Consider the following 25,789-nt stretch of genomic DNA (forward strand, 5'->3'; position numbering starts at 1 on the left):
ATTGGGCAGAGGAAAAGCTACCTTACCTTACCTTACCTTACCTTACCTCCTACTGTTGGAACTTGGAGCTCGTCGTGTTGGATGTTTCTCTCTCTCTCTCTCTCTCTCTCTCTCTTATCATCAGACCGACAACCCCCTAAAGGTACGTACGAGAAGGAACTACAGCATCATCGGTATATACAGTAGTACCTTACTTGGCTGATAGTGTAGTTCTTTCCTTCCTTCCTTCTTCCCTTTTCAAACAGAACCCGAATATCCCGAAAGTGTTGTAATGAAACAGAAAAGAAAGGCGAGCAAGCCAACCAACCAACCAACCAACCAGTAGGATTGACTGCCCTGTGAATACCTTACCTTGCCTTATCTAGGTACCTTACCTAGTATAGGTCAGTCGGTCGGTCAGTCAGTCGGTAGGTCATATGATGTCCACCCACGCAGTCGTTAGCGAGCGGGAGGCATGTACAGTAGGTAGATAGGCGTAGGAGGTAGGCCATAAAACATACAGTAGGCAAGCCTAGGTCGATTACCGTAATCACAGTACTAGCTGGCTGGTACTAGACTTTGCTAGGCAATACGTGCATTCGACATGTGTATGGAGCAAGAGAAGCGAGGGGGTAGGTCTTCTTTTTGCTTCTTTGAAGACATTGCATGATGCCTATGGCTGGGCCTTTGCAAGCCACGCAGAGAGTTGTAGTAGAGCGCCACATCGCCTTGAGCCGACAGTTTTTTACTATCAGGTACCTGTACCTGTACCTGTATCGTCGTCGTCGGAGACAAGCATACTCCGCGTGTACCTGCCAAGGCGTTCATCATCACCATCAGCAAAGAATAAGAGTCCAATCTGTAGACTATAGCCAAAAAATTGGATTCTATATGTATGGATGAACCTTCAATACAGAGGTTAACCGAAGGGCAGAAACGTTCAATTAGGTTGGTATTTCGGAACGCGGCCAAGGAAAAAAAAATAAAAAATGCAGAAAAGAGACTGTGACAGACAGACAAACGTGGCCCTGATGAAAGAAAAGAAACAACCCTACCCCTGCACGCGAGCCGCTGGTTCGGTACTTACAGGTCCAGGTCAAGGTCCAGGTCGTCAGGTTAGGTCAGAGCCATGTCAGAGCATCCAGGTTGATCCCTCCATCCGATCAGTGAGACAGACGAAGAAATGACCACAAGATCCCGCGCGCTGGAGCCCAGCTTGGAAAATCATCAATCATCACATGGGGGGAAAAATCTTCTTCTTCTCTGCTCTCTCTATCTCTCTCATATCACACATATCACAAACACGCGGAAAGAAAAGGAACAAACGAAAAAAAGAGACTTTGTTGGTGTTTGAGTCTGATTCCTACACACTACACACTACACTCCAACCTTAAGGAGGTATGGTAGGTAGACAAAACAACGCTATAGCCAATGTTTCAGCGCCCGTGCGAAGCGAAGCAAATAAAATAAAATAAAATAAAATAAAATAAAAATGCGTGTATTATGCGAATGGATGCGTGGTGAGACGAATTATATCGCTCGCCCGTTCGGTCCCGTCCAAAAGTTGCTGCCTGCCTGCCTGCCTATCTTCGGAAAGCGCGACGACGTATACGTACGTGGGGACTCTGCCAGCTCAGCCAGCCAGCCAGCGCACAAGCGGGAACAGAAAGTGGGCTATAATTAAAAGAAAAAAATAATAATCGCCAATCATCATCACGCGAAATGAGGACACGACCACCCACCTGCAAGCTGCACCCCCCAACCTGAAACACATGGACAGATGACGTGCGCGTAGGGCGGCTCTTCCAGTTTTTTTATTTTGTGTGTGCGATATGCAACTCCTGGCGATCTCATGCAGGTACAGGTTGTGAGTCGCGGGGGGCCCGTGGCTGGGATGCGTGGCGTGTAGCGGCGGCCCTCCCTCCTTGTTGCTTGCTTGCTTGCTTCCCATTCCCTTCCCATCCCTTCCCCTCCCCTTCTCAACACGTGTTTTTGTTTGGCTCTGGCGGAACCGGTGACCAGACTAGGGCTGGCTGCCAATATGTCTCTCTCTCGCGCCCGTCCCGTCCGCGGGCCATGGATCGAGGGAGGCCACGTTGCAGGCACGCGTGTACCTAGATAATGTACTATACTATACAATACGGGGGGAAGGGAAGGGCGGTGACAGGCCGCCGCCGCCGACGACGACGACGGCGGCGCAGAAATTCTGCTCTGCGGGTTTATTTCGAGATGCAGGCTAACAGAGCGCGGGTTTGGCGGACGCGGTGGCCAACCAGGCAGTGCACGTGGGCTGGACAAGGGAGCGAAAGGCTAAAACGACAATGATCAGCCGATGCGAACGAGGACGGGAGCGCATGGGAGAGTAGGGAAGGGAAGGGAAGGGAGCGAGCTGCTGCAGGACTGCAGGACTGCAGGAGCACCACTACGGCATGTCAGTGGAGTGTGTGCATCACGCGGCGTAGGAGGTACATTGTAGCATGTACAGTCTGGTACACTTCTCAGTAGTGAGGTGAGCGCATCGGGAGATTCGCGTCGGCCTACGAGCAAACGAGGTACTGTAGGAGCTACCACCCGACGACGGGAGACGACGACCTTACTATCCTCCCTCCGCTGACCTCACCAACACGTCCTCCGCGGGGGACAGGAATGTCCAAGACATACAGCAAGCTAGTGGCTGAAGTACCTGATGGCTGATGGCTTTGTGGATGCATGGCTGACAGGCCACGGAGGAGAGTCACCATGACGGCTGGGTCGGTACAAGGGAGGTAATGTCTGTATGCATGTGGACGACATGTATGGAGTCGACGGAGTCGGAGAGCAGCAGCAGCAGCAGCAACGGCAGCACATTGATGAGAATCTGAAGCGTGCAGAACCGGGTTCCATCACCGGAGGCTTCTAGCGGCGTTCCATCCTTCCCCCCTGCACGCAGCCGAATGAACAAGTTGTTAGGAGGTACGTGCCGGCAAGGCTGCTACAATTTGCCACGGACTCGAACCGACAAAGAGGGAAGGAAAGAGAAAAAACCTTAGCTACATGAAACAAGCATACAATAGTACACTCCACCAGGTACATGTACCTCAGTAGTGGTAGACTCGTGGTAGTGTGGCAGCTCCTAGGAGCCTGTAGTAGTCATCCATCATCATCATCATCATCATCATCAGGAGCCGTGGACCTTGCATCTCAAACTTTGGTCCCCTCACCCCTGCTTTGCTCTCTCGAGTTTTGGGAACAGCTGTTTTTCGTAATCGGCCACGAGCTATTCGCGGCTACGAGCGGAAGGCAAAGGCATAGGGACGATGAAGCCGACGACTGGAGACGGGGGGAGCTCGATGACCCGATCTGGAAAGCTCCCTGGGCGGTGGCTTCATGCGCGATGGACAAAGAGTGCAAGTGCGTTAGGTACAGGTACAGGTATAGACAAACACGTAGGTGGTCACTGGAGGAGGAGGAGGAGGCGGAGGATGAGGGCGCACTGGCATACGCCGGACCCATACGGGAAGCTGCACCAACAGTCGTCGGGACAGACGCCGTCGTAGCACATTGTAGTACCTCCTAGCAGTAGCAGTAGTGCCTGAGTAGGTATTATTGTACTGTAGTAAGGTATTAGGTAGTAAGAAAAGTGCGTTAATAGAAAAAAAAAGTATTACGATAGTCGTAATGAAGGGAGGTCCCTGGGCAAGACGGGAAAAGGTGGAAAAGGGCTGGCTCCTTGGCTGAGTTGGCTCCGGGCTCCTGGCGTTCAGCCTTTCGGGCTGCGATGGATGCGAACGGGAGTCAAGGAGGAGGGCGGGTGTCAAGGAGAGTGATGGGTGATGGGGGATGTGGTCAGGTCAGGACCGTCAGGCAGACAAGACTCAAGTGGTCATGCGTCTGCAAACTTTAGCCCGGCCGCCAAGGGTGCGGGTGCGGGTGCGCGGGCGTGGATGGGATGGTGTGTCTCTGTCTCCTTAATCAGGCAGCTCTCGTTTGGCACAGACTCACCGCCCGGTCCAGGATTATTCGCATCGCGGATTTGCGGCCAGGGCGCCGTTCGCTGCGCCAGGCCAGGCACCATCAGACGAAATGATCGTGTCATAGCGCAGCATATATGTAATAATCTTCCCCTCGACTCCGTCTGCCCATTTCACCCCCATCGCTCCCGTCTTCACCATACCACCACTACCAGTCGACCACTACCTCCTACCACCACTACTACCTCCTACCACCACCACTACGAGTACGACTGAGCTAGCTGGCATCGACCTGTTGACCACATCTCCACCACCACCACCAACCACACCAACCGACCAATCAGCCAATCACCAACCCGCTGTCTAAACCAACTCTCACCAACCAACTCACCAACCAATCAACCGCTTGCCGCTGCGAGCCCATACACCAACCACCCACCTCACACATCCACAATGCCTGCGTCAACATTCCCTCCGTGCCCAGGCCCACCACCCAGCCGTCCACTGCCTCCGATTCCCACCAAATAAGAGCATGGCGACACGACGCGACCACTTCATACAGGCCACTGTGGAGCCCTTGTCTCATACCACAGACATGGACTGTCATCACAAGATCCCAGCGAGCACGCTTGCACCACCTACTTGTACTTGACAAGACGATGCGAACTGGGTGCAGACGAGTGTCACCAGGCGCAAGCCTCGGACCACACACAGGCCAACACATACACTTCTACCAACATTGCAAATCGACTACACCAGCTGGCCTCGTCTCGGTTTGCTCTACAATGTCTTGAACAACACTTCTTCTCACTACGATCTGGATTACAACCTTCCTTCTCTCTCTCTCCAGACGGTGATGCCTGCCGTCTGCGTTCCGAGTCACACCAGGTTTCTGGCTCGGCCGTTCTATGTATTACCACCAATTTCCCTTCTTTTTTTTCTTCTTCTTTACTTTCTTCGTTACTTGGGGACATTTCTTGGGTCCGCTGAGCGGCTTGTGTTATTATCAACTTGGGAGGACGGGGGCCATTATTGTCGGTCCCACCACCACACGGAATGGAAGCGGGTTCCCCTCGGCGAAGGATGCGACGCATGAGCAGGAGATTCCCGCGGGGCTTTTTGCATGGGAATTAAAGGCGCTGGAATTAATATATGGAATGGAGAACGATACCCCCCGGGCTGCTGCAGATATTGCGCGCCTGCCTGCTTTGCTACTACCTAGCTACTGCTATATGAAGACAATAATAATTTGACCCCGGCAAACGGGCGAATGAGCCCACTTTCTCTCCAAACTATATGCATATACATGAGGTGTACGGGCATGCATGTAATCTGTTTGTGTTACCCATGTACTCTACTCATCCTGCATGCAGCAGCAAGGCGAACGAGCGAGTGAACGAGCAGACAGAACCTGGAGGAACGGACGAACGAACCAACCAACCTGGACGAACGAACGAAACGGAACCGGGAACCAACGAATCTGTAACACAGCACAGCCCTACGAGCCTACCGCAGTTCCCTTACCTGTACCCACCTTACTGATGATGAAACAAAAAAAACCCCATCTCTCCGAACGCCACGTCTCCGTCTCCCGTCCCCTCCTAGGAGGTACGCCTTTCGCCTACCGCTTACGCCTACCCTAGTAGGAAGAGGAGAGGAGAAGGAGGTACGTGCGACTGTGCGACTGTGCGCAAGTACTGTATGACTATGCGGTGCCCTTGGCCTTATACCCGGCTAAAATGTATCAATAACTGCGCTTAAATTTTCTGCTTTTTCACTTTTTTATTCGAAACATAGGTGGGGATTTTTGCGGATTTTGGTTTGTATTGTATTGCGCATTGCGCATTGTCTACCGGATATTCGGGGTGGGTACCGGTATACAATATGTGTGTGTGTAGGTAGAACTTTGGGTAGGTAGGTAGGTGGAACTTTGGGTGCATGAGCATGAGCATGAGCATGCGCATAGGTATGAGCATAAGCATAAGCATGAGTATGAGTATGTTTTACATGTCGTGTCCGTATGTACCTTACCTTACCTTACCTTATCTTGGGTACTGCAATTGCTATAGAATGCTTGGATACGGTACGGGTACGGGTACGGGTACGGTTAGGGAAGGGAAGGTATACGGGATACCTTTTTTAATACCTACATACTTGACATCTGATACCTACCGGATACCTTACAGGTATGTAGGTAGGTGTTGTTGACATGTGCATTAAGCCGTAAAGCGGGCGTAGATACAGGTACTTTGTTTATGCCTCTCCTACCCGAGAACAGAGAATAGAGAAACGAGGCGTAGTACGTGCCTTACTCCTAAGGGGGAAAATGCTCATCATGTTTCAACTTTGACTATAGTCTGTTTTGCTATCTACTACTATATGTACCTCCTACCTGACTAGGTAACTAACTTCCTAAGGAGGGACCCAATTGCACTTACTCAATTGAGGAGGAGGTCTTCGTCGTCGGTCGATCGTTTTCTACGACTCGTTTGTTCAGAACTCCCTTTCCTTTCCTTACCTTTTCTAAAAGTACCTAGAGGTACCTTACCTTTCTACAAAACGAGAAGGAGAAGGAGAAGGAGGAGTATAGAATATCGAAACCGCCTACTTTTTTCAAACCTCAAACATCAAACATCTAAACTTTACCTCCTTACTTCCCTCTACCTACATAAACTCCAACCTTACCTTCCTAAAAGTGATGTATACACTTTTCAACTCTCGTCAGATACCTACCTTACCTTATATATGCTTTCTTACTCTCCCTCTTACTCTCCCTCTTCCTCTTCTCTTTTTCCGCGGAGTTGTCTTCCGTCTTCAGACCTATATCAGGTGCCTACTAACAAAAAAAGGTTTCTACCTGACTTTCGAATTCTTCAAGAGTTGTATAACAGTTTTGCTCCTTACTACTTACTACTTACTACCTACTACTTACTACATTGTACTAAGTACATACCTCAAGGAACATAGTATATATGTATGAATATAGCAATAACGGGATCAAGAAGAAAAAGGCATCTCGAACCTGATCTGATTTTGGAAAATACCTACCTACCTAGAAATTGGTAATTTTTTTCTTTTTCTTTTTTTTTACTCAGGTAGGTAGGTAGGTAGGTAGGTAGGTATAGGGACTAGTATATTAGAATGACAACAGGTCAGTCATATGAGAGAGGAAATCTGCTGCTTCATCTTCTTCTTCGTGTCATCTACTCGGGAACAAAGTACGTCGTATGCGAAAAGATTTCACTGCACTAGAGTCTATAACGATACCGCTCGCTAAAAAAAAGGCAATGCCATGTCCGTGGTTCTTCATCATGTACATGCTCAATTCGTTGCCATCCTTTCAAGACGTACGATCCGAGCCGCCATCATTATCAACATGAAGTTGGGAATTCCCTCCATGACAACAGCATTGACCATCAGACAAGAAAGCGAAAGCGAACACGCCCCGCCGCGCCATACCCATACCATATCCCAGCAGCAACTCAAGCCCTCGCTCAGGGTCTAGCCTCTGCACGCCATTTTAGTGCATTTATCCTTCCCTTCCTAGTGCTGGTCATGAGGCTAACGATGCGACGGCGTCGCAACAGTGATGGAGCTCATCTCACAGAGATAATCTCCGAAGTAGCAGAAAAAGAGAAAAAAACCGGGTGGGTGGATCTTACGTCGCACTCTGCAGTCGTAACGAGGGAGAACAGGGAGTGCATGGATATTTGCGGCTGAAGCCCGGTCATGGGAGAGCCATGCTGGCCACAAGAGTCTTGTGGAAGTTGCTCCTCATGGCGTGCCAAACGTTCAAGTCATGGTGTTCATGTCTTCGACCTCCTCTCCCTCTTCGGATGCGGCAGAATCACCACTTCCACTGTCGTCCGTTTCGCGCTTGGGAGGCACGATCCGAACTCCGGGGCTGAATGTTGGGTATGCTTCCGGTCCTCTCACGTTTGGTCCTCTCCAGTTGTATGCTGGTGGTGAAGGGGGCAGTGAAGGCTCGAACGACGGTCTCTTGCATTCCGTCGAGACAGCTTGTGGTGCGGTTGACTCCACGTGCCCTTTCATCGAGCGATCGAGTGGAGTCGTTGGCGCCGACCCTCTCTAGGACGTCGCCGCGGTCGGCTTCTCATGCTCCTGCTTGTGTCCGAACATACTGTGGCGCTCTCCCTTCTTTCCCTCGTCCTTCTCCTTTTTGGTATCTGCTTTCTTCTCGCGCTTGGCGGTGGCCTCGGCCATGAGCTGCTCGAATGCCATGAATTCGCCCTCTTCGTCGGGGTCTCGCTGAGCCTATGTATCCCGTTAGCATTTCCTCCCCAATGACGTAGAGGTGGTGGTATGAATGCTGTCCTGCATACCTTTGCAAACATTTCGCCGATGATGATGAGTGCATGAGCACGCTCGATGCGCTTCTCCGGCTTCACCTTCTTGTCGTACAAGACCTTGTCACAGACGTCTCGCAGCACACCCGTGATTTCGAACTTGCTGCCTCTCCATGCAGCAGCCAAGATCTTACCAGTCACGCGCTTTTCATATTCCGCACGCCTCTCGTCAGTCCAGTCTTCGCCGCCCTTTTCTTCCGCGCGAGCCATTTCCTCAATCTCCATCTGGGCCGAAATGGCCGAGGAGACGGTCCCCCAGGTATCCTTGACCATGTTGCCCTTATCCTTGAGTCGACTGAGGAAACCACTGACACCGCCAATCAGCGGCTTCTGGCTCTTGATGTAGGTGGATGCCTTGGTGACATAGGTCTGTCCGATGGCGTGAAGGATCTCAATGCCAAAGGACTCCATCTTGAGGTTCTCCACCTCGAGCCTCATCTTTTCGCGAAAAGCTTCTGTCACGTCTTTGCCTTTGTCGGTCTCCGTCCACACACTGATGCGGTCGCTGAGTTTACTGGCCAACGTCTCGATGCGCTCGTCTCTGATCTTCTTGCGCTCGGCCTCAAAGGCAGCCAGTTCTTCGCGCTGCTCTCTCGTCAGGCCACCCTTCTTCTTTTCCTTCTCGCGCAGCCGCTTCTCCTCTTCCGTCATGCCCGCAGCAGTGGCGGCGGCCTCCTCTTCTGTGCGGTCGGTAATGGCAAGTCTCGTGGGCACGCCCTGCGGCCTTGGTGTGGATGAGCCGGATGCGGGCTTCGAATCGCGGATCGGGATGTCCTGCGTAGCACCCGCAGCGGGGGCATGATCTGGTACTGTCTCTGCGTGTGGCCGGGGCGGCATAGGTGGAGGAGCAGCACCAGCAGCAGCAGGTGTCGCATCCTTGGCAGCAGCACCAGCGGCGGCATCTGTAGGAGCTCCGGTGGTCTCAGCAGCCCCTTCGGCCTCTTCCTGTTCGCGCATGGAAATCTCCATGCTCTTGGTCAAATCCTTCATCATGGAGATCTCGCCGATATAGTCCTGGAAGGCTTCACCACCGAAGATCATGGTGAAGAACTCTGCCGGATCTTCGAAGCCTGAGTCCGGCTTCGCGCCCTCCTTGCCCACTTGGTCATATCGTGTTCGCAACGACTTGTCACTGAGGACTTGGTATGCCTCGCCCACTGCCTGGAATTTCTCGTGCGCGGTCGGGTCGTCGGGGTTCTTATCTGTGAGCAGGCAGTCAGCAGGGCAGCGGATATGACGAGGGGAGAGTCGGCGCACCTGGATGCAGCTGAATGGCCTTTTTGCGGTAGGCCTTCTTGATCTCAATCTCGGTCGCGGTGGGCTTGACGCCGAGCGCATCGTAGTATTCGGTGTCGACCACCATGTTGGCGGCGTGCGGGTGTGATGCTGCTGCTGCTGCTAGCGGCGGGGTGTCTGCCGAAGTGGTTGGACAGATGTCGACGAGGGTGTTCGTCCGCAGGAGGCAGAGACGTGAGAGTTGGAGTGTTGGAGTGTTCGGCGCGGTGATTGTGTTGTAGTAGGAGAGTGTGTAGTGCGTACAAGTACTCTCTAGAGTGTCTACCTTCAATTCCATCCAGTTCCTTAGGTAAGATCTCAGCTGTGCGGCATGACGTGTGCGTGTGCGAGTGCGAGGTTTCCCGAGTCGGCAGGCAGGCAGCAACAATTTGGGTGCTCTATTTTTTGCATGTGACGGAGCAAATACAGCCTGTTATACCATTCTATACCTATACAGGACATTCAACTACCTCCTGGACTCCTTCACAGCCACAGTAACGACACGAATGCTGTCACTGGATACCTCTTCCATCGTCATATCATGCTTGGCAGTGTCGGAGCGGTCCGCTGCTCTGCCTCGACTACAAAACCACCGTAGGAGGTAGGAGAGTAGGTTGTTCTCGGGTAGGCTGAGCTATACAGGAAACCGAAGCCAAAACGAGTCTCGGATGCTCGGAGATGTAGCGGTAGAATGGCCATGCCGCCATTGTGGCACAGTTCAGCTTCATGTTCCCTCTGAACCAATGACTACCTACGCTGGCTGGTAAGTACTGACGGGAATGTCCATCGGCGGGTGGAGGTAGGATATTCCGATATTACCATGCGCAGGCTCAAAAAGTTACCTGAGGTCCCGGAGGTGGTAGGTGGTAGAGAACGGAGGTGGAGGTAGAACGGAGAGACGTGGTAATGTGTGGAAGAGGGCCGACCGACACCATCACCCGCTGGACTTCTTCTTCTTCGGCCGGATGATGGAATATGATGCCCTGAGCTGGACCTAAGGTAAGGTAAGCAGCCTTCTTACGTTGACTGCTTCCTCTGCCTGGCCGGCCGGCGAGAGACGACGATGAATCCCTTGCCCTCTCTCGCGCACCGCTTCCACCGCTCCGCCCATTGCCTGTCGAAATCGACTTGTCGTTCGAGAACCTTTCTGTCCCTCCAACCGACGACCTCACGATCCCTCACAACCACCATGACGCGATCGTCCATGGCCCCTTTGCGCAAGAGCCCGTTCATCGATGCCATTGAGAAGCACGATCCCGAGTCGACGGCCGTGATACATTCGCTGAGCGGGCGCTGTTTCAACTATGGAAGCTTGCTGCACGACGTGGCCGTCCGAAAAGAGCAGCTGTTAAAGGACACGAGCAAGGATGACGAGAGCATTGTCGGAGAGCGCATTGCATTCTTGGTGGAGAATAGCTACGACTATACAGTGACACTTCTCGCATGTCTGGCTTCCAACGCCATTGCCGTGCCTCTGGCGCCATCGTTCCCCGCGGCTGAGCTGCGCTACATTCTCAACCATAGCGAGGCTCTGGCTGTCGTGCACTCGGCAAAATACTCGAAGCTGGCTCACGAAGTGCTGAGTGAAGGCGTGGACCATGCGCCTCTGCGTGTGGCTGTGGCGAAGATCAAGCAAGGTGTCCCATCATCCTCGTCACCTGCTCTTTCCAGCTCGTCGCGGCCTGCCACGAATGAAGGCGGCATGATGCTTTACACCTCTGGTACCACCGCGAAGCCCAAGGGCGTCCTCTTGCCCACATCTGTCCTGGCAGCTCAGGCTCAATCACTCATTGAGGCGTGGAAATACACTCCAGATGACCACTTACTCCATGTTCTCCCGCTCCATCACATTCATGGCACTGTAAATGCCCTTCTCACGCCTCTCCTTGCTGGCAGTACGATAGAATTCATGTTTCCGTTCAACGTTGACAATGTCTGGAAACGCTTCGCAGCCCCATTTCTCAATGGCAACAGCGAGCAGAGAAAGCCCATCACCTTCTTCACTGTCGTGCCCACCGTCTGGTCACGCATGCTTCAATCACACCCTGATCTCCCCAATGACCTCCGATCTGCAGCAGACGAAGCAGTCCAACGCAAGCACCTCCGTCTCAACATATCCGGCTCAGCAGCTCTCCCCACCCCAACGAAGAAAGCATGGACATCTCTCTCCTCGGGCAACGTTCTCCTCGAGCGCTATGGCATGACCGAAGTGGGCATGGCCTTGTCTTGCGGCTTGGACGACGCAGACCGTATAGACATGAGTGTAGGTTGGCCTCTTCCCACGGTCCAAGCCCGCCTTGTCGATACCGACACCGGCTCCATCATCGAGGGAGAGGTCAAAGAAGGGGAGAAGGAACGCTCGGGAGAAATCCAGCTCAAGGGACCTACCATCTTCAAAGAGTACTGGCGGAATCCCGAAGCGACTCGGAAGGAATTTACCGAAGACGGCTGGTTCAAGACAGGAGACATTGCGATTCGCAAATTTGTTACCAATGGAGCTGGTCAAGGTCAAAGCGGCACGTGGGCAACAGGGCCCGCATATTTCATTCAAGGTCGCAAATCCGCAGACATTATCAAAACCGGTGGAGAGAAGGTTTCTGCGCTCGAAATCGAGCGTGAGCTTCTCTCTTTACCCGAGGTGCAAGAGTGCGCTGTTGTTGCTCTACCCTCGGAAGCCTGGGGACAAAAAGCTGCTGCTGTGGTCGTTTTGTCAGAAAAGGGCAAATCGGCAGGGCGAAAAAGGAGGAATTCAGAAGAAGCGCAGCCGTGGAGTGCAATGGACATGAGGCGTGCGCTAAAGGATAAGTTGGTTGCGTATAAAATTCCACACGATATGAAGGTCGTGGACGCCATTCCGAGGAATGCCATGGGTAAAGTCAATAAAAAGGAATTGGTGCCTGCTGTCTTTGGCGATTTGGAAAAGATCAGGAGAAGGAGTATCAGCCTCCAGGAAGAGAAGGCTTTGCAGAAGTCTCTGGAGAGTGAAAAGACTCGAGCTTCTCACCAGGCCAATGGAGGTGCTGTAGATGCTCATACCCATGGCAGCTCTTGAGGCAATATGAGAGTGTTGATGATGGGCGAGAAGGTCAGCCCACTTGACTGAATGGCCAGGGAAGGTGAAAAGATCAGCTGAAGCGGTCCGAATTCGTATTGCCCGTTGTCACTACTGCATCTGGACGCACCGGAATGTCAAAAGTGGTCAGTGATGTCGGGAGATCCCGATCGCAGAGTTTCGCTCTGCATAACGTGTCCAACCACCTCTTGGGGCCTCCTCTCCTGTACATTGTCCCATTCCCTACCTCAAGTACGCCTTCCGGGGATGCAGAAACTCAAAAGACCATCCCATGGGGAAATGCCACGCACACTGCATATATCGCAGGGATGTGCAACAGAGAGACTTCGCCACCGTGAGTGACTACCCTAGGTAGAATACCCAATGGTTGCATTGGGTCTCAGCGATGTATGTCTTTGAGCATGCATGTTGAGCAAGTTAATGAGTGAAAAAAAAAGGAAAAACAAAAGAAAAAATTCAACTTATACAATTACCCACTTGTTGTTGTCATGATTCCATGTATCGATCATCGATCCATCGATCCATCGAGTAGTCATGTATTCAAATGGTTCGTTGACACATACAGGCTAATCTAGAATATTCTTGATTACCACGAGGAGGTCACGATTACCATCATACATGTAGGTTTTGACATGAAGCTTTTTCTTTCTCATTCGCGCACGCCTAATCCAACGACACCCCCCTCTTCTCCTCCCCCTCTCCCGTATCAATCAACCAAACCAATCCAGTCCCAATCCAACCCATAACCCCCCCACCCCTCTAATGCACCGGCGCCGGATCGTGCGCCCCCTCCCACTGCATGTCCCCCACCCACCTCCTCAAGCTCTCAAAATTGCGACATTTTTTCCTTCTCGCAAAATCCACATGCAGCGGAAATTCTGCTGCCAGTAACGGTAGCACGTCGGAATCGGACCAACACATGACGAGTTGTCGGAGGGAGTCGACGCAGTGTGCGAGATGGTTGCGGATTTGGGATTCGGGGTTTGGAGAGGAGGATGAGGAGGGGCGATGCCAGAAGGTGTAGGAGTGGTGAGAGCGGTAAAAGGGGTTGTTGTAGTAGAGGGCTTGGCGGAGGAGGTTGATGCAGTGGAGCTGATTGGAGAAGGAGAGGGAGAGGGAGAAGAAAGGGGTTAGTGAGTTAGTTTGGGTTATTGGGATGGGTGCGTGATGAGTGGGGGATTGATTTTTGTTGGCTCCTTATGCGGGGTTTCCGGTCAATATTGAAGCGATGCATCATGTTCGTGGACCTTTTTTTTTTTTTTTTTTTTTCTCTCTCTCTCTCTCTCCCTCTCCTGTTAACACCTTTCCATGTCAAAAAAAAAAGGAAAAACAAAGGAAATTCCAATGGCTTTCGGGAGTGGCGAGCCAGTGTTTCTCCTCGGAAAGATTGTATGCTTCAGCATATTGAACGGGAAGAATGATGAGTTTATCTGTGTGCGCCTCATCAATCAATCAATCAATCAATCCTCATCTGTCCTTTTTTCTTTTTTCCCCCCGACTTTGCTTGAGATAACAGGCAGGTATTTCATAAGGAGGATCCACGAAAAACAAAAAACTTCTTACCATAAACTCCCAATTCCTTCCAAGCATCATCCACGTCGTGTCCCACATCTGCCGTATCAGCTGCATATCGCGTCGGAATCTCGCTCCAAGGAGAGAATTCCCTCATGTGCAGACTGTGGTCGACTTCGGACATCCAAGGAGCTGGATTGGGGAGAAAAAAAGAACAAGAAAAAGGAATTGGTTAGATTGTGATGACAAGAAAAAAGGAGGGGTTTGGGGGCTCGAAGTGCGATTATACATACTGGCAGGTTCAACGTTGCCGACACATTCACCAGTGGCGGTTGGTCGTGGTGGTGGTGGTTGGTGATGGAATAAGAGGTAGAGCACAAAGGCGGTGGAACAGTTTGTTAAGAGGATGAGGAAGAAGAGTACGATGATGGTTCGGTAGGAAGAGTGCTGCTGCTGCCGCTTTTCGTTTGTCCAAGGGGTTCTGAGAGCCGCCGCATCGTCGCAAGAGGAGTCGGTCACGCTGATCACTTCTTGTTCTTCTTCTTCTTCTTCTCCTACTGGTTTGTAGTCGAGCTCGCTACGAAGATTCAGCTTCCACATTGTAAATCAAAATAAAATTGGTTTGTTGTGAATACGCCAGAGGACCTTGTTATGCATACCTAAGGTACCTCAGGTAGGAATCTGGAGACGAGCTCTCATTCTTGCTCAGGAGACCCTGCACAGAATCAGGGGCCTGTCCGTTCGAGCGTGACGTGCTCTTCGGAGACACTTTTTCAAAGTACATGTATGGTTCGACAGGTTTGGTTCACATGCCTGATGATCATGGGCCCTGGAAACAATTGTAGCATAATGATATCTGGCTGAAAACGTGGATTCCCCTCTCCCGCAACTGCACGCACCACGTGTTTGGGCAGTGGCCTAAAATTCTCCGATAACCCGGCACGACCAGCATCACTATGGACCGTGGTGCTCAGTTCTGGGACAGGGGCCGTTGCTTTCTGCACCTCACTCGTTCCATATCAGTCTCATGTACGTGGAGCCGAGAAGAAAAGATCCGCCTCACGAGAGTAGCTAGCTCATCACCAGTAAATCATCAAGACCCCGTCAGAAGGACTACACCACCTCTTTTCCAAAATCTCTCGGATCAGACAGGATGGTATCAGGCGGAGCGGTGGATATTTCCATTCCAGGTCTTCTGATGTACTTGGTGGGATCAGAGAGAATACCTCGAGATTTGAGCCATCGCATCACGGCGTCATAGTTGTGGCATTTATGCTCTCGTCCAAACTGAATCGTCGTCTCGTCGGGGCCGATCCAAATGTTGGGAATGACGCCGAGGTCTGCCGTGCACATTAGACGTTCGCGGATATTGTCGATGCAATGATCTAGATGGTGGCAGTTCGTTCAGCGTCCCATCATCATCATCCTCATGCCCAATGCACTCAGCGAACTCGAGGGAGACTCACTGGAGTGCCAGATCCGAAATTGAGGAGATACCAGCGTATCGTTATGAAACTGACGATAGTAGTCGTAGTTGTAGTACAAGCCCTTTCGCAACTCGTTCTGCATTGTGGAGAAATCAATGAGTACCGACTGATATATCGATGACGGCCGATGATCTGATAGGGGTTGAAAAAGGAAACGGTGGACCTACCAAACAGTGCAAGTCATGAGTCGCCTGGACGATGAGGGGAAATGCTTCCTCCTCCGGGTCCATGAAATGGCCCTTGGGGAAATACACATGTTTCCTGCGATCCAGATTGAAGATTTCGCGTCCCAATGCTTCGGGCAGGTAAAAGCCAAGGTCGGAGACTCCCAGCTCTTTCCACGCGATATCGACTTCTCTACTCGCCGCGGCTGTCCATCGACTTGGCTTTGCGCCGCCAAACTCGCTGAATTGCACGGTTGAAGTTGACCGATCTAGTCCAGTATACACTCGCTCCACTACATTGGTTCGAGTTTGTTAGTGAGATTCAAGGCGTTTTGGACGGGCCTGGAAATAAGCATGGCTTACTTACGTCCTGGTAAGTCCAGTGAGCCTTCTTGAGCAAATACCACCCGAGTGATGCAGAAGTAGTAGGTCGAAAGAATCGAAATGGCATTTGTGATGATGAGAATGGTGATGATACATGGCAACCGCTGCCACTTCGACGATGTGTAGATGAATTCGTGTTCCTCCTCGGCTGGGAGCAATGTGTACGCCCTTCGTGGGCCATTTCCAAAAGCCATACTGAGTGAGAATAGAGCAAATCGCGAGTTGCTTGATGATTTCCACAGGAGAGGTGTCCCGCCAGTTGGATGGCACTGGCAGAGCCACGAGGAATTACAGCTATAACCTTGTTGAGCAGGTTACACGGAACCACAAGGCATAGAACTGTCCCGGGAGTTGCCCACATCCATGCTCTTGCAGCAATCCGTGGGGTTCTTAGTGTGTCGTCGTCGTCGTCGAACACACAGGGACTTGTTATTGCCGTCGGATCGCCGATGACTAGTACTATGCTACTTCCGAGTGGTGAGACTCATGCATCTTGGGTATTGCTACGGTATCCAGCCACTGGCCTGGTCAATAAGCTCCCCGGACATAGACTTCAATCTTCGATGGGAAACACAGTGGCCGTAGGCATCACGCACCGAGACCACTGCACTGGCAGGCATTGATGAGCGCTTTTGAGAAGCAACGAGTGAGCATTGTGGTCTCATGGGACAGTTCAAGCACTTGCGATGCCTCTGAAGATCTGGAAGATGTGCTGGCATCGGCAGAAACGATTGCACCAGCATAGAACTCTGCGTAGGCTCCGACTAGGTCCAGAGCTCGTAGACGCGCTTTAGTAGCTTGCAAAGCAAGAGTTCGAGTATGGGTCTTCCGTGAGAGGCGAATCGACGGTGGATTGGAATGTGCTGCCATGTTGTTAGCAGGCAACAATGCACGTTGCACGTACTGCAGGGCCACTCGAACGTCTCGTTACTTGCGAGATCCTTCTGTCCAGAGCGATGTTACATTAGAAGGGAGGATGGCAGGGCAGGTGGTACGGAGCCCTTGATCAAGCTCAGAAGCCTGGGGACCGCTGATCAAAAGGTTTGCCATGCGTGTGGGCAAAGTATGCGCGCCAAAGCAATATAAAAAGGGCGCCAGATTGCCGTCGTCGACACTCGAGCAGATTCACCACTCACCTCCACTCACCCACGTCCATCCAACACTCACCCACTTCCAGCACTCACCAACATTTCCCCGAAAATCTCCATCTCGTCTGGCGACTCGGCTGTCAAGATGCAGTTTTCTCAGTTCCTGACTATTCTCGGCCTTGTGGTCCTCGCTGCAAGCACTCCGATCAAGCCTCGTAAGCGGTCCATACATTGATTTAGCACTTGTCGTGACTTTGCAGGTACTTCTTACTTACATTTCCTGCAGTTGGCGACGACAAAGTCAAGAGGGGCCCATACTGGACCTTGGGCTTTGACCGTTATGACAATCCCCCACTCGGTACGCATGCATTGGCTTCAAACAAAGAATACCATTCTGCCCTACTAATGCTCAGTGCAGCGGACGAACCAAATTTGGAGTAGGCTGAATTGATGATGCTCCAGGCCGGCTTATACCGGGCAATCAACTTGCCGCGATACGTGCACCAGGTATTCTGCCAGCCAAAGACAACTGGAGGATGTGTGTCGGGACAGCCGAGCACAATGTGGAGGAGGATATGTGTTTGGACAGCCTATGCCTAGGGAATTTACTATGTGTATGTAAGCGGTCTGCAGCCGGGGAAAGAAAAAGCGATTTGCAAATCCATCTCATCGTCCTACCGAGCCCGTGGTCAATAACTACCTTTAAGGAGTGTATCCATACAACACCGCCAAGAGTAACGGTATATGGAAGACGAGGAGGAGGTACCGTACCTCCTAACAGGTACCGCCAAGGCGTAGAAGTTGTGTTGTGTTGTCTGTCGGACATCTTGCCCGCCGCTTCCCCGCGGGCTGAGGTGCCGAGTGCCGATAGCCCGTTCTGATTGGTTGGAGTTCTCCGTTGAGATCTACCTCCTCTGAACTCCAAGTCTGACTCGTGTCGCAGACTTTCTTTCCACAGCTTCCCACCACCACAACATGTACCACCAAGCCATTCGGAGAAGGCTGCTTGCTGCATATACGATGTCCGTCAAGCCGACCCAGATGAACGAAGCCGTGCCTCAGCCCTCACCATTCTCTCAACGTCCACGCGGGCCCGACTCATCATCCTCCCTCCTGTCCCCTTCAATGGTCCAGTCTTGGTGAAGAGCAGGGCGTCGTCGATGGTGGCCCAGAATGGATATATCCCACTTCACTTGCCGAGGCAGTCTTTGCTGTACGCAGCCGAACGGTCCACACTCGTACGACAGACAGAACATAGGAGGTGCACGGTATAACGTAGTTACGCGAGAAGAAAGGAGCCGCGTAGAAGCACGAGAAAGCGAAGCGGAGCGAGGCGAGGCACCACCGGAGAAACGTTCGGCCCGCCCACGCTCCTTTTGCAGCTGCTCGGAGGGATATGTGCAAAGGCAGCAACAACAGTTCCTCCTAGCTCACGTACATCGTCGCAATCTTGCCAAAACGATACGCTCAACCGGAAATGAAATCCATCACGCGATGAGGGAGCCCTGAAAGCGGTGAGGAGCATAAGAACCTGCTGTTCCCCCGTCTCATCTTGTCTTTCCTTTTTCCTCTCCTCCTCACTCACTAAATCATTCTCCTCATACACTTCGTCTCCGTTTTTCAATATCACTCTTCTGAACAACACTGCCACAATTGCACTTCTGTCTCCGCATTACTCCAGACATTCTCCACACAGTGCGTCGCATCCAATTGGACCTGCCGTTGCCCACGCAGTGTTGCTTTCACCGTACCGCCATCAACTAATATTGTGATTCAGCCAAGCAAAATGGCTCCTCATGCAAATGACTCGGAAGCCTACTCTGCAGGCACCCCATTGACGCGAGGTGGCAGCTCTACAGACTTCACTGTCGACGCGACCAACGTACAATATACAGGCCAAGACATCACGAGCAAGTATCGCTATCGCACAACTGAAGTCAAGCGTGTCGACGGCAAGTACGTTGCAAAGCCCAAAGAGACTGTATACGACTTCAAGACGCAACGCAATGTGGGGAAAGTTGGCGTCATGCTCGTTGGGCTCGGTGGTAACAACGGAACCACTGTGACTGCGGGTATCATTGCCAACCGCCGCAACCTGACCTGGGAGACCCGTGAAGGTCCACGCGCCGCAAACTACTATGGCTCGGTTGTCATGTCTTCCACTGTCAAGCTTGGCACCGATGCCGAGACTGGTGCCGACGTGAACATTCCCCTGCAGAGCTTGCTACCCATGGTGCATCCCAACGACCTGGCAATCGGTGGCTGGGACATCAGTGGCATGGACCTCGCTTCTGCTATGGATCGTGCACAGGTCCTCGAGCCCACCCTGAAGCAACTAGTCAAGAAGGAAATGGCCGGCATGAAGCCCCTGCCAAGCATATATTACCCAGACTTCATCGCCGCAAACCAGGGTGATCGGGCAGACAATGTCATTCCCGGCTCCAGAGCCTGCTTGGAACATGTCGAACACATTCGTCAGGATATCCGCGACTTCAAGTCGAGCAACCACTTGGACAGAGTCATTGTCTTGTGGACTGCCAACACGGAGCGTTATGCCGACATCATCCCGGGCGTCAACGACACTGCCAAGAATCTCATGACGTCCATTGAGGCTGGCCACGAAGAGGTCTCTCCATCTACAGTGTTTGCAGTCGCTTGTATTTTGGAGAACGCACCATTCGTCAATGGGTCACCGCAGAATACCTTTGTGCCCGGTTGCATCGAGCTCGCGGAGCAACACAATGCTTTCATTGGCGGCGATGACTTCAAGTCTGGTCAGACCAAGATGAAGTCTGCGCTCGTTGATTTCCTCATCAATGCAGGCATCAAGCTTACATCGATTGCGAGCTACAACCATCTCGGCAACAATGATGGCAAGAACCTGTCGTCGCAGAAGCAATTTCGGTCCAAGGAGATCTCCAAGTCGAACGTGGTCGATGACATGGTTGCTGCTAACAATGTGCTCTACGAAAAGGACGAGCACCCTGACCACACTGTGGTGATCAAGTACATGCCCGCGGTGGGCGATAACAAGCGTGCACTTGACGAGTACTATGCCGAGATCTTCTTGGGTGGGCATCAGACCATCAGTATCTTCAACGTCTGCGAGGACTCTCTGCTGGCGTCGCCCTTGATCATCGACCTGGTCATCATTACAGAGCTGTTTACACGTATTCAATGGCGCCACGATGGGGAGGAGGACTACAAGAGCTTCCACAGTGTGCTGAGTGTGCTGAGTTACATGCTCAAGGCACCACTGACACCGCCCGGCACACCCGTCGTCAATGCTCTTGGTAAGCAACGCAGCGCGTTGATTAATATCTTGAAGGCATGTGTTGGGCTGGAGCCTGAGAACGACATGACGCTGGAGCACAAGATTGGCTGCTGAGCGGGCTGGGCAGCCACTGATCGTTGTTGGTAATGGCAGTATAGATAGATGATATAAAGACTACCTACCTTAGCGTTTCAATGAGAGATGAATGATTGCATAGAAGAATTGAGTGATTTACACTGTTCAATATTTGGTCCGAAACTTTGTAGGATCTCGGACACATGGTGTGTACAATACTTGGCAGTCGTCGACGCTAGCGGAGGGACTTTTTGCTTACCTCCGCTGAAATTCTTCTGTCCGAACAAATAGCTCAACTCCCACCTCTTACTACCACGGCAGGACATAATGGCTCCTGCAGCGAAGCGACAACGACTGTCTGATGGCAGTGCAGCCGCAGTACCCCTTCCTCCCACCACACAGGCAGGCAGTGGTGTTGGCGCAGGTGGTGAGGGCGGTGGACTGAGCATCGAACAGCAGAAGCAGGCCACGCAGAAGCGCTGCTCGCTCTTTGTGCGCTCGCTGCCCGCCTCGACGACCAACGACCAGCTGACTGAGCTCTTCTCCGACGCCTTTCCCGTCAAGCACGCCACTGCTGTCATCGATCCCGAGACCAAGTTGTGCAAAGGATACGGTTTCGTGACATTTGCCGATGCGGAAGACGCTGCGCAGGCCAAGGCGCAATTCAATGGCCACGAGCTCGGCGGCAAGAAGTTACGTATCGAAGTCGCCGAGCCTCGTTCCCGCGACTCAAAGGCAAAAGACGAGGGCAAGGAAAGCGTTGGCCAGCTCAAGCGCAAGGAGGCAGAGGTCGAGCGGCAGCATCAGCCCTCGAAACTGATCGTGCGCAATCTGCCGTGGTCTATCAAAGGTCCCAAGCAGCTTGAAAAGCTGTTTCAAAGCTATGGCAAAATCAAAAAGGCATATGTGCCACAAAAGGGCCCCGGACTCATGGCGGGGTTTGGGTTCGTGATCATGCGTGGGCGCAAGAACGCGGAGAAGGCCATCGAGGGAGTGAATGGCAAGGAGATCAATGGCAGGACGTTGGCTGTTGATTGGGCTGTCGAAAAGGATGTTTTTGAGGAGAATGCAGACGCAGATGAGGGGAACGAAGCCGAGGATGCAGAACATATGGGCGAAGACCTCACGGGGGAAGACGAGGATGATGATATAGAGGCGGAAGGAGAGGAGGGAGAGGAGGAGGAGGATGCATATGAAGAGAATGGGAGCGCCGACGACGCCAGTGAGGACAGTGATACGCTCGAAGGAGACGACGACGATGACGGTGAGGGAGACTGGAATGACCGCCAGCATGAAAACGCCGATGATAAGCCTACCACGCTATTCATCCGCAACTTGCCCTTTACATGCACTGACGAAGACTTGGAGGACCATTTCCGAGAGCACTTTGGCAGCACACGTTATGCAAGAGTGGTCATGGACCACGGTACCGGACGTTCGAAGGGCACTGGGTTTGTCTGCTTCTACGATAAAGCAGACGCGGATGGGTGTCTGCGCGGCGCTCCTCTCAAGCCGGTCACAACGGCTCAAGAGAAGAGCAAGGAGGCCAAGCCCACACAAGCTTCACACTCGATCCTACAGAACGAAATGGCTGATGCCACGGGTCAATACACCATGGACGGCCGTGTCCTGCAGATCTCTCGCGCTGTCGACAAGTCGGATGCGAACAGATTGGCTGAGGAAAGTGCGAGCCAAAGACACAAGCGTGATGGGGACAAGCGCCGGCTCTATCTCTTGGGCGAGGGAACCATCGCCTCCAACTCCAAGGTCTGGGAGCAGCTGGCTCCTTCTGAACAGGCAATGCGTGAAGCCAGTGCAAAGCAACGCAAGCAACTCATCGAGAACAACCCATCACTGCATCTCAGTCTCACCCGACTGTCAGTGCGCAACATCCCCCGCAGTGTGACCAGCAAGGATCTCAAGGAGTTGGCACGGCAGGCCGTCGTCGGCTTTGCTACAGATGTCAAGGAAGGCCGCAGAGCGCGGCTGTCAAAAGAAGAACTGCTACGCGGGGGCGAAGAGATGCAGGCTGCAGAGGCTGCGCGTAAGAAGTCGGGCAAGGGTATTGTGAGACAGGCCAAAGTTGTGTTCGAAAGCGCTGGTGGTAGCAAGGTGAACGAAGAAAGTGGAGCAGGAAGAAGTCGAGGATATGGTTTCATTGAGTACTACACTCACCGAAATGCGCTCATGGGTCTGCGCTGGCTCAATGGACATGTCGTGAAGTACCAGGTGAAGGAGGGCAAGGGCAAGCTGAGCCGAGACGAGATCCAAGATCGAAAGAAGAGGCTGATCGTGGAGTTTGCCATCGAGAACGCACAGGTTGTGATGCGCAGAAACGAGGCAGAGCAGAAAGCGCGGGCGCGCAGTCTGGCTGTCGAGCAGGGCATGGCGGCTGCCAACAAGGATGCGCCGGCCAAAGCTGCTTTCAAGCCTCGATTCAAAGGTGACAGGCCCGGTTTGCGGAAGCGCAAGAGAGATGCCGATGCTGTGCCTCCATCGAACGCGGCTGCGGACACGCCCAAAAGCGTCGAGAAGGAAAAGCTCGCCAAGCGAAATCAGATCATCGGCAGGAAGCGCGCTATGCGTGCGCGTCGCAAGGACGGGAAGCGTTGATATACTGTGTGAATGGAATACATCGATTGTTACACCATTGTTCTTCACGTTCCACCGCAGTGCCCACGGACGCACAGAACAGGCCCTAGATGCAGAGATCGCGCACAGCCTCTAGCATAATACCGGATTGTATTGTGGAGTCTTCACGAAGGAGCCGATCGGGCTTGCGGTGGTGTATGGATTCTGGAGCTGCCCGAATGCTATATCGGCTGTTGAGTGAATGGAACACTCTGGCCAGCATGTCCTCATGTCTTGCGGGACAAGTGACCCTCGAAAACGACCTGGCGTGGGCTCAGTCTGGTGACACCATTGCACGCCACCAGAAGAAACGAGCGATCACAAGTGGGGGTGGGCAGTCATCATTATCACGGGCCCGCGGCATGCCACAGCATACATCGACAAGTCGCTGTCGACGTCCATTGCCCGAGCTTTTCGACCGGGCTCGAGGGTTATAATGCTTGATCTGTGCCACATGCGTATGGGTCCGCAGCTGTCATGGCGGGAGGGACTACAGTACGACTCTCGCAAGCAAAGCCTAAACTAGCTGTACAAGTTCTCCGCTCTGGCCATTCTGCATTGACCAAATTCTGTGGCCACGCCAGTCTGCAGATAAGTGATAGATGGCAGACGCTGGGACTCTTGCGACACCTTTTTTTGCTGGCGGATGGATCGTCGAGTGTGTGTGTGTGCCCGTCCGCTCCTCACTGGGACCTATTCCTGGTCACTGAGCTCGACGATGGTAGGTTGCTGCTTCATGTCATGTAATACAGCTCTTCGCACAGACATCAGTCCAGTCTCTGTTTCTTCCCAGGGTCGCCACTGAGCATGCACTGAACCAGGCATATCCACCGTGATATGGAGCGTATTGCACCATACCATGTCATGGCCCGAGCAGTCTGTTCTGCAAAAGCATTGGACGTGCATGGGGTGTGGGGGGGTTTTCCTGACACAATAGACGTGCATGCATGTTCAACATGTCTAGACATAATAACACGCCAGCAAGGATATGGCAGTGTGAGTCCACGGCGTGGCGATATGCGTCCGTCGATCGAGCGAGTGGAGGCACCGTTGTCACCAGTCTGGACGAGCTACAGCAGTGTAGTGCAGCCTCGAATCCTGAGCTTTGCAAGTGATGTAGTAGCAGCAGTAGCAGTAGTGGTAATGGTAGTGGTGATAGGAGTAGTGGTAGTGGTAGTGGTAGCAGTAGCAGCGGTAGTAGTTACTAGTATAAAGCAGGCCAACACTGTCCCTCCCCAGCTTTGCTCTTCCTCACCACATCTCACAACACTCATACCTCGTCCTCATTCCAAGACAAGATACCGCTTTCAGTTGCGCAACTCGGTGGCTCCTTTGTGAACTTGCACGTTCTTCACGCAAGCCCTTGGCCCCTTTGAGTGAGTGAACCCACAATGCAAAGCGAATTCGTCTTCTTTTCCAAACACACACTGACGAAAGACAATCTTCTCCCCCAGCTCCAGCTGTGTTGAAGACCCCAAGACTAGAAGAACAAAAAAAAAATCGAAAACAGAAAACCCATCAATCATGTGCCAAGTAAGCACCCCCCCCCCCCTTCTCCCCTCACATCTCCTCCTCCACCTCCTCACCCAAACCCACCCAACCCACCTCCAGTACCTAACTAACAAAAACAAAAAAAAAGTACGAAGTCATCCACTTCGAATGCGGCCACTCGGGTCGCCGTCTCATCAAACATTGCCATTTCGCCCGCAACGACGCCAATCATCACTGTTTCAGCGCATGGGTCGTCAAACGCGAATGGAGGAGTTTGCAGGTGTGTCAGGGGTGTGGACAACAGGCCGATGTCAGGAGGAATCAGCAGGCGCAGTTGAGGTTGTGAATTTTCGTTTTTTTTTCTTCTTTTCTTTTTTTGTTTTCTTTTTTTGGGGATAATGGGGATGGGATTCGTGGGATGGGAGATGGGGGATGATGAATTTTTCGGTTTATATAAGGGAAGGAGGGAGAAAACGAGTTGTGGATATATACCCCTTTGAGTGATTTTTTCTTTTTTGCTATTTGGTTTGGTTCTGATGCGAGTTGATGGTTGATTTGGTTGATATTTGGAAAAAGCGTGAATTTAGAGAGGCGCGAAAATAACGAAAAGAAATGTCTCATAACAACAACGATTGATTGTCTTTCTTTCTTTCCTCTCAAACTGCATTCCATATCTCTTCCTCTACCGCCTCCTCTACTCTACTCTCCCGTATTCTCCGCCCCCTCCACTTTCCCCTTGATATTGTACCGCTTACTGAAAAATGTACACCAGTCACTCAACACCTTCTTCTGATCATCCGTCAAATCGTACCAGTCCGGACGACATTGATCTTCCTTGAGAGAACTCTGCGCGAGCGCTCGAGAGGCATCTCGTCCTGCAAAGACTATATTTTTTACGGGTTTCCCCCATACAGGGCATCATGTCAGCAACTGACTGAGACACGCCGAACTATCGTGTGATGATCAAACCGGAGGGGGGGGGGGGGGAAAAAAAAAGGGGAGAAAGAAAAGAAAAAACGAAACCTTATAACTTCCATCA

At 52.2% G+C, this 25,789-nt stretch overlaps 10 protein-coding genes across 10 annotated transcripts in view; 6 read left to right on the forward strand and 4 right to left on the reverse strand.

Annotated features, from left to right (window-relative positions):
- The first annotated feature begins 4,128 nt into the window (after positions 1-4,128).
- On the forward strand, positions 4,129-5,186 carry SEPMUDRAFT_145933 (uncharacterized protein). The gene has a single exon (XM_016903349.1). It carries the CDS (start codon positions 4,838-4,840, stop codon positions 5,180-5,182), a length of 345 nt encoding a protein of 114 aa, XP_016764889.1. The 5' UTR covers positions 4,129-4,837; the 3' UTR covers positions 5,183-5,186.
- A 1,971-nt stretch (positions 5,187-7,157) lies between these two features.
- On the reverse strand, positions 7,158-9,796 carry SEPMUDRAFT_76297 (DnaJ-domain-containing protein). Its single transcript, XM_016910135.1, has 3 exons — positions 9,554-9,796; positions 8,273-9,498; positions 7,158-8,204 (listed from the first exon to the last, which is right to left on the reverse strand). The coding sequence occupies exons 1-3, from the start codon at positions 9,657-9,659 to the stop codon at positions 8,019-8,021; spliced, it is 1,518 nt and encodes a 505-aa protein (XP_016764890.1). The 5' UTR covers positions 9,660-9,796; the 3' UTR covers positions 7,158-8,018.
- An 886-nt stretch (positions 9,797-10,682) lies between these two features.
- On the forward strand, positions 10,683-13,070 carry SEPMUDRAFT_145934 (acetyl-CoA synthetase-like protein). Its single transcript, XM_016903350.1, has one exon. It carries the CDS (start codon positions 10,761-10,763, stop codon positions 12,621-12,623), a length of 1,863 nt encoding a protein of 620 aa, XP_016764891.1. The 5' UTR covers positions 10,683-10,760; the 3' UTR covers positions 12,624-13,070.
- A 333-nt stretch (positions 13,071-13,403) lies between these two features.
- SEPMUDRAFT_137516 (uncharacterized protein) lies at positions 13,404-14,340 on the reverse strand (the record flags this gene model as incomplete). Its single annotated transcript, XM_016902840.1, has 4 exons — positions 13,404-13,736; positions 13,945-13,946; positions 13,976-14,074; positions 14,208-14,340. 4 exons carry the CDS (start codon positions 14,338-14,340, stop codon positions 13,404-13,406), a joined length of 567 nt encoding a protein of 188 aa, XP_016764892.1.
- A 929-nt stretch (positions 14,341-15,269) lies between these two features.
- On the reverse strand, positions 15,270-16,385 carry SEPMUDRAFT_34517 (uncharacterized protein; the record flags this gene model as incomplete). The annotated part of the gene is made up of 4 exons (XM_016908574.1): positions 15,270-15,541; positions 15,623-15,719; positions 15,811-16,100; positions 16,175-16,385. The coding sequence occupies 4 exons, from the start codon at positions 16,383-16,385 to the stop codon at positions 15,270-15,272; spliced, it is 870 nt and encodes a 289-aa protein (XP_016764893.1).
- Positions 16,386-17,424: 1,039 nt separating this feature from the next.
- On the forward strand, positions 17,425-17,720 carry SEPMUDRAFT_112801 (uncharacterized protein; the record flags this gene model as incomplete). The annotated part of the gene is made up of 3 exons (XM_016900997.1): positions 17,425-17,494; positions 17,566-17,637; positions 17,698-17,720. The coding sequence occupies 3 exons, from the start codon at positions 17,425-17,427 to the stop codon at positions 17,718-17,720; spliced, it is 165 nt and encodes a 54-aa protein (XP_016764894.1).
- A 531-nt stretch (positions 17,721-18,251) lies between these two features.
- On the forward strand, positions 18,252-20,754 carry SEPMUDRAFT_145936 (myo-inositol-phosphate synthase). The gene is made up of 2 exons (XM_016903351.1): positions 18,252-18,974; positions 19,057-20,754. Exon 2 carries the CDS (start codon positions 19,066-19,068, stop codon positions 20,665-20,667), a length of 1,602 nt encoding a protein of 533 aa, XP_016764895.1. The 5' UTR covers positions 18,252-18,974; positions 19,057-19,065; the 3' UTR covers positions 20,668-20,754.
- Positions 20,755-20,933: 179 nt separating this feature from the next.
- Positions 20,934-24,125, forward strand: SEPMUDRAFT_145937 (RNA-binding domain-containing protein). The gene has a single exon (XM_016903352.1). It carries the CDS (start codon positions 20,956-20,958, stop codon positions 23,239-23,241), a length of 2,286 nt encoding a protein of 761 aa, XP_016764896.1. The 5' UTR covers positions 20,934-20,955; the 3' UTR covers positions 23,242-24,125.
- Positions 24,126-24,783: 658 nt separating this feature from the next.
- SEPMUDRAFT_137520 (uncharacterized protein) lies at positions 24,784-25,096 on the forward strand (the record flags this gene model as incomplete). Its single annotated transcript, XM_016902842.1, has 2 exons — positions 24,784-24,792; positions 24,899-25,096. The coding sequence occupies 2 exons, from the start codon at positions 24,784-24,786 to the stop codon at positions 25,094-25,096; spliced, it is 207 nt and encodes a 68-aa protein (XP_016764897.1).
- A 207-nt stretch (positions 25,097-25,303) lies between these two features.
- Positions 25,304-25,789, reverse strand: part of SEPMUDRAFT_145938 (cytochrome b5) — a 1,108-nt gene continuing 622 nt past the window's right edge. Inside the window, exon 4 of the mRNA XM_016903353.1 lies at positions 25,304-25,634. Coding sequence (XP_016764898.1) covers positions 25,450-25,634 — 185 coding nt within the window. The 3' untranslated portion in view covers positions 25,304-25,449. The remainder of the gene's footprint in view (positions 25,635-25,789) is intronic.

Source organism: Sphaerulina musiva (genome assembly GCF_000320565.1).
Source record: "Sphaerulina musiva SO2202 unplaced genomic scaffold SEPMUscaffold_1, whole genome shotgun sequence".
NCBI classification, from domain to species: domain Eukaryota; kingdom Fungi; phylum Ascomycota; class Dothideomycetes; order Mycosphaerellales; family Mycosphaerellaceae; genus Sphaerulina; species Sphaerulina musiva.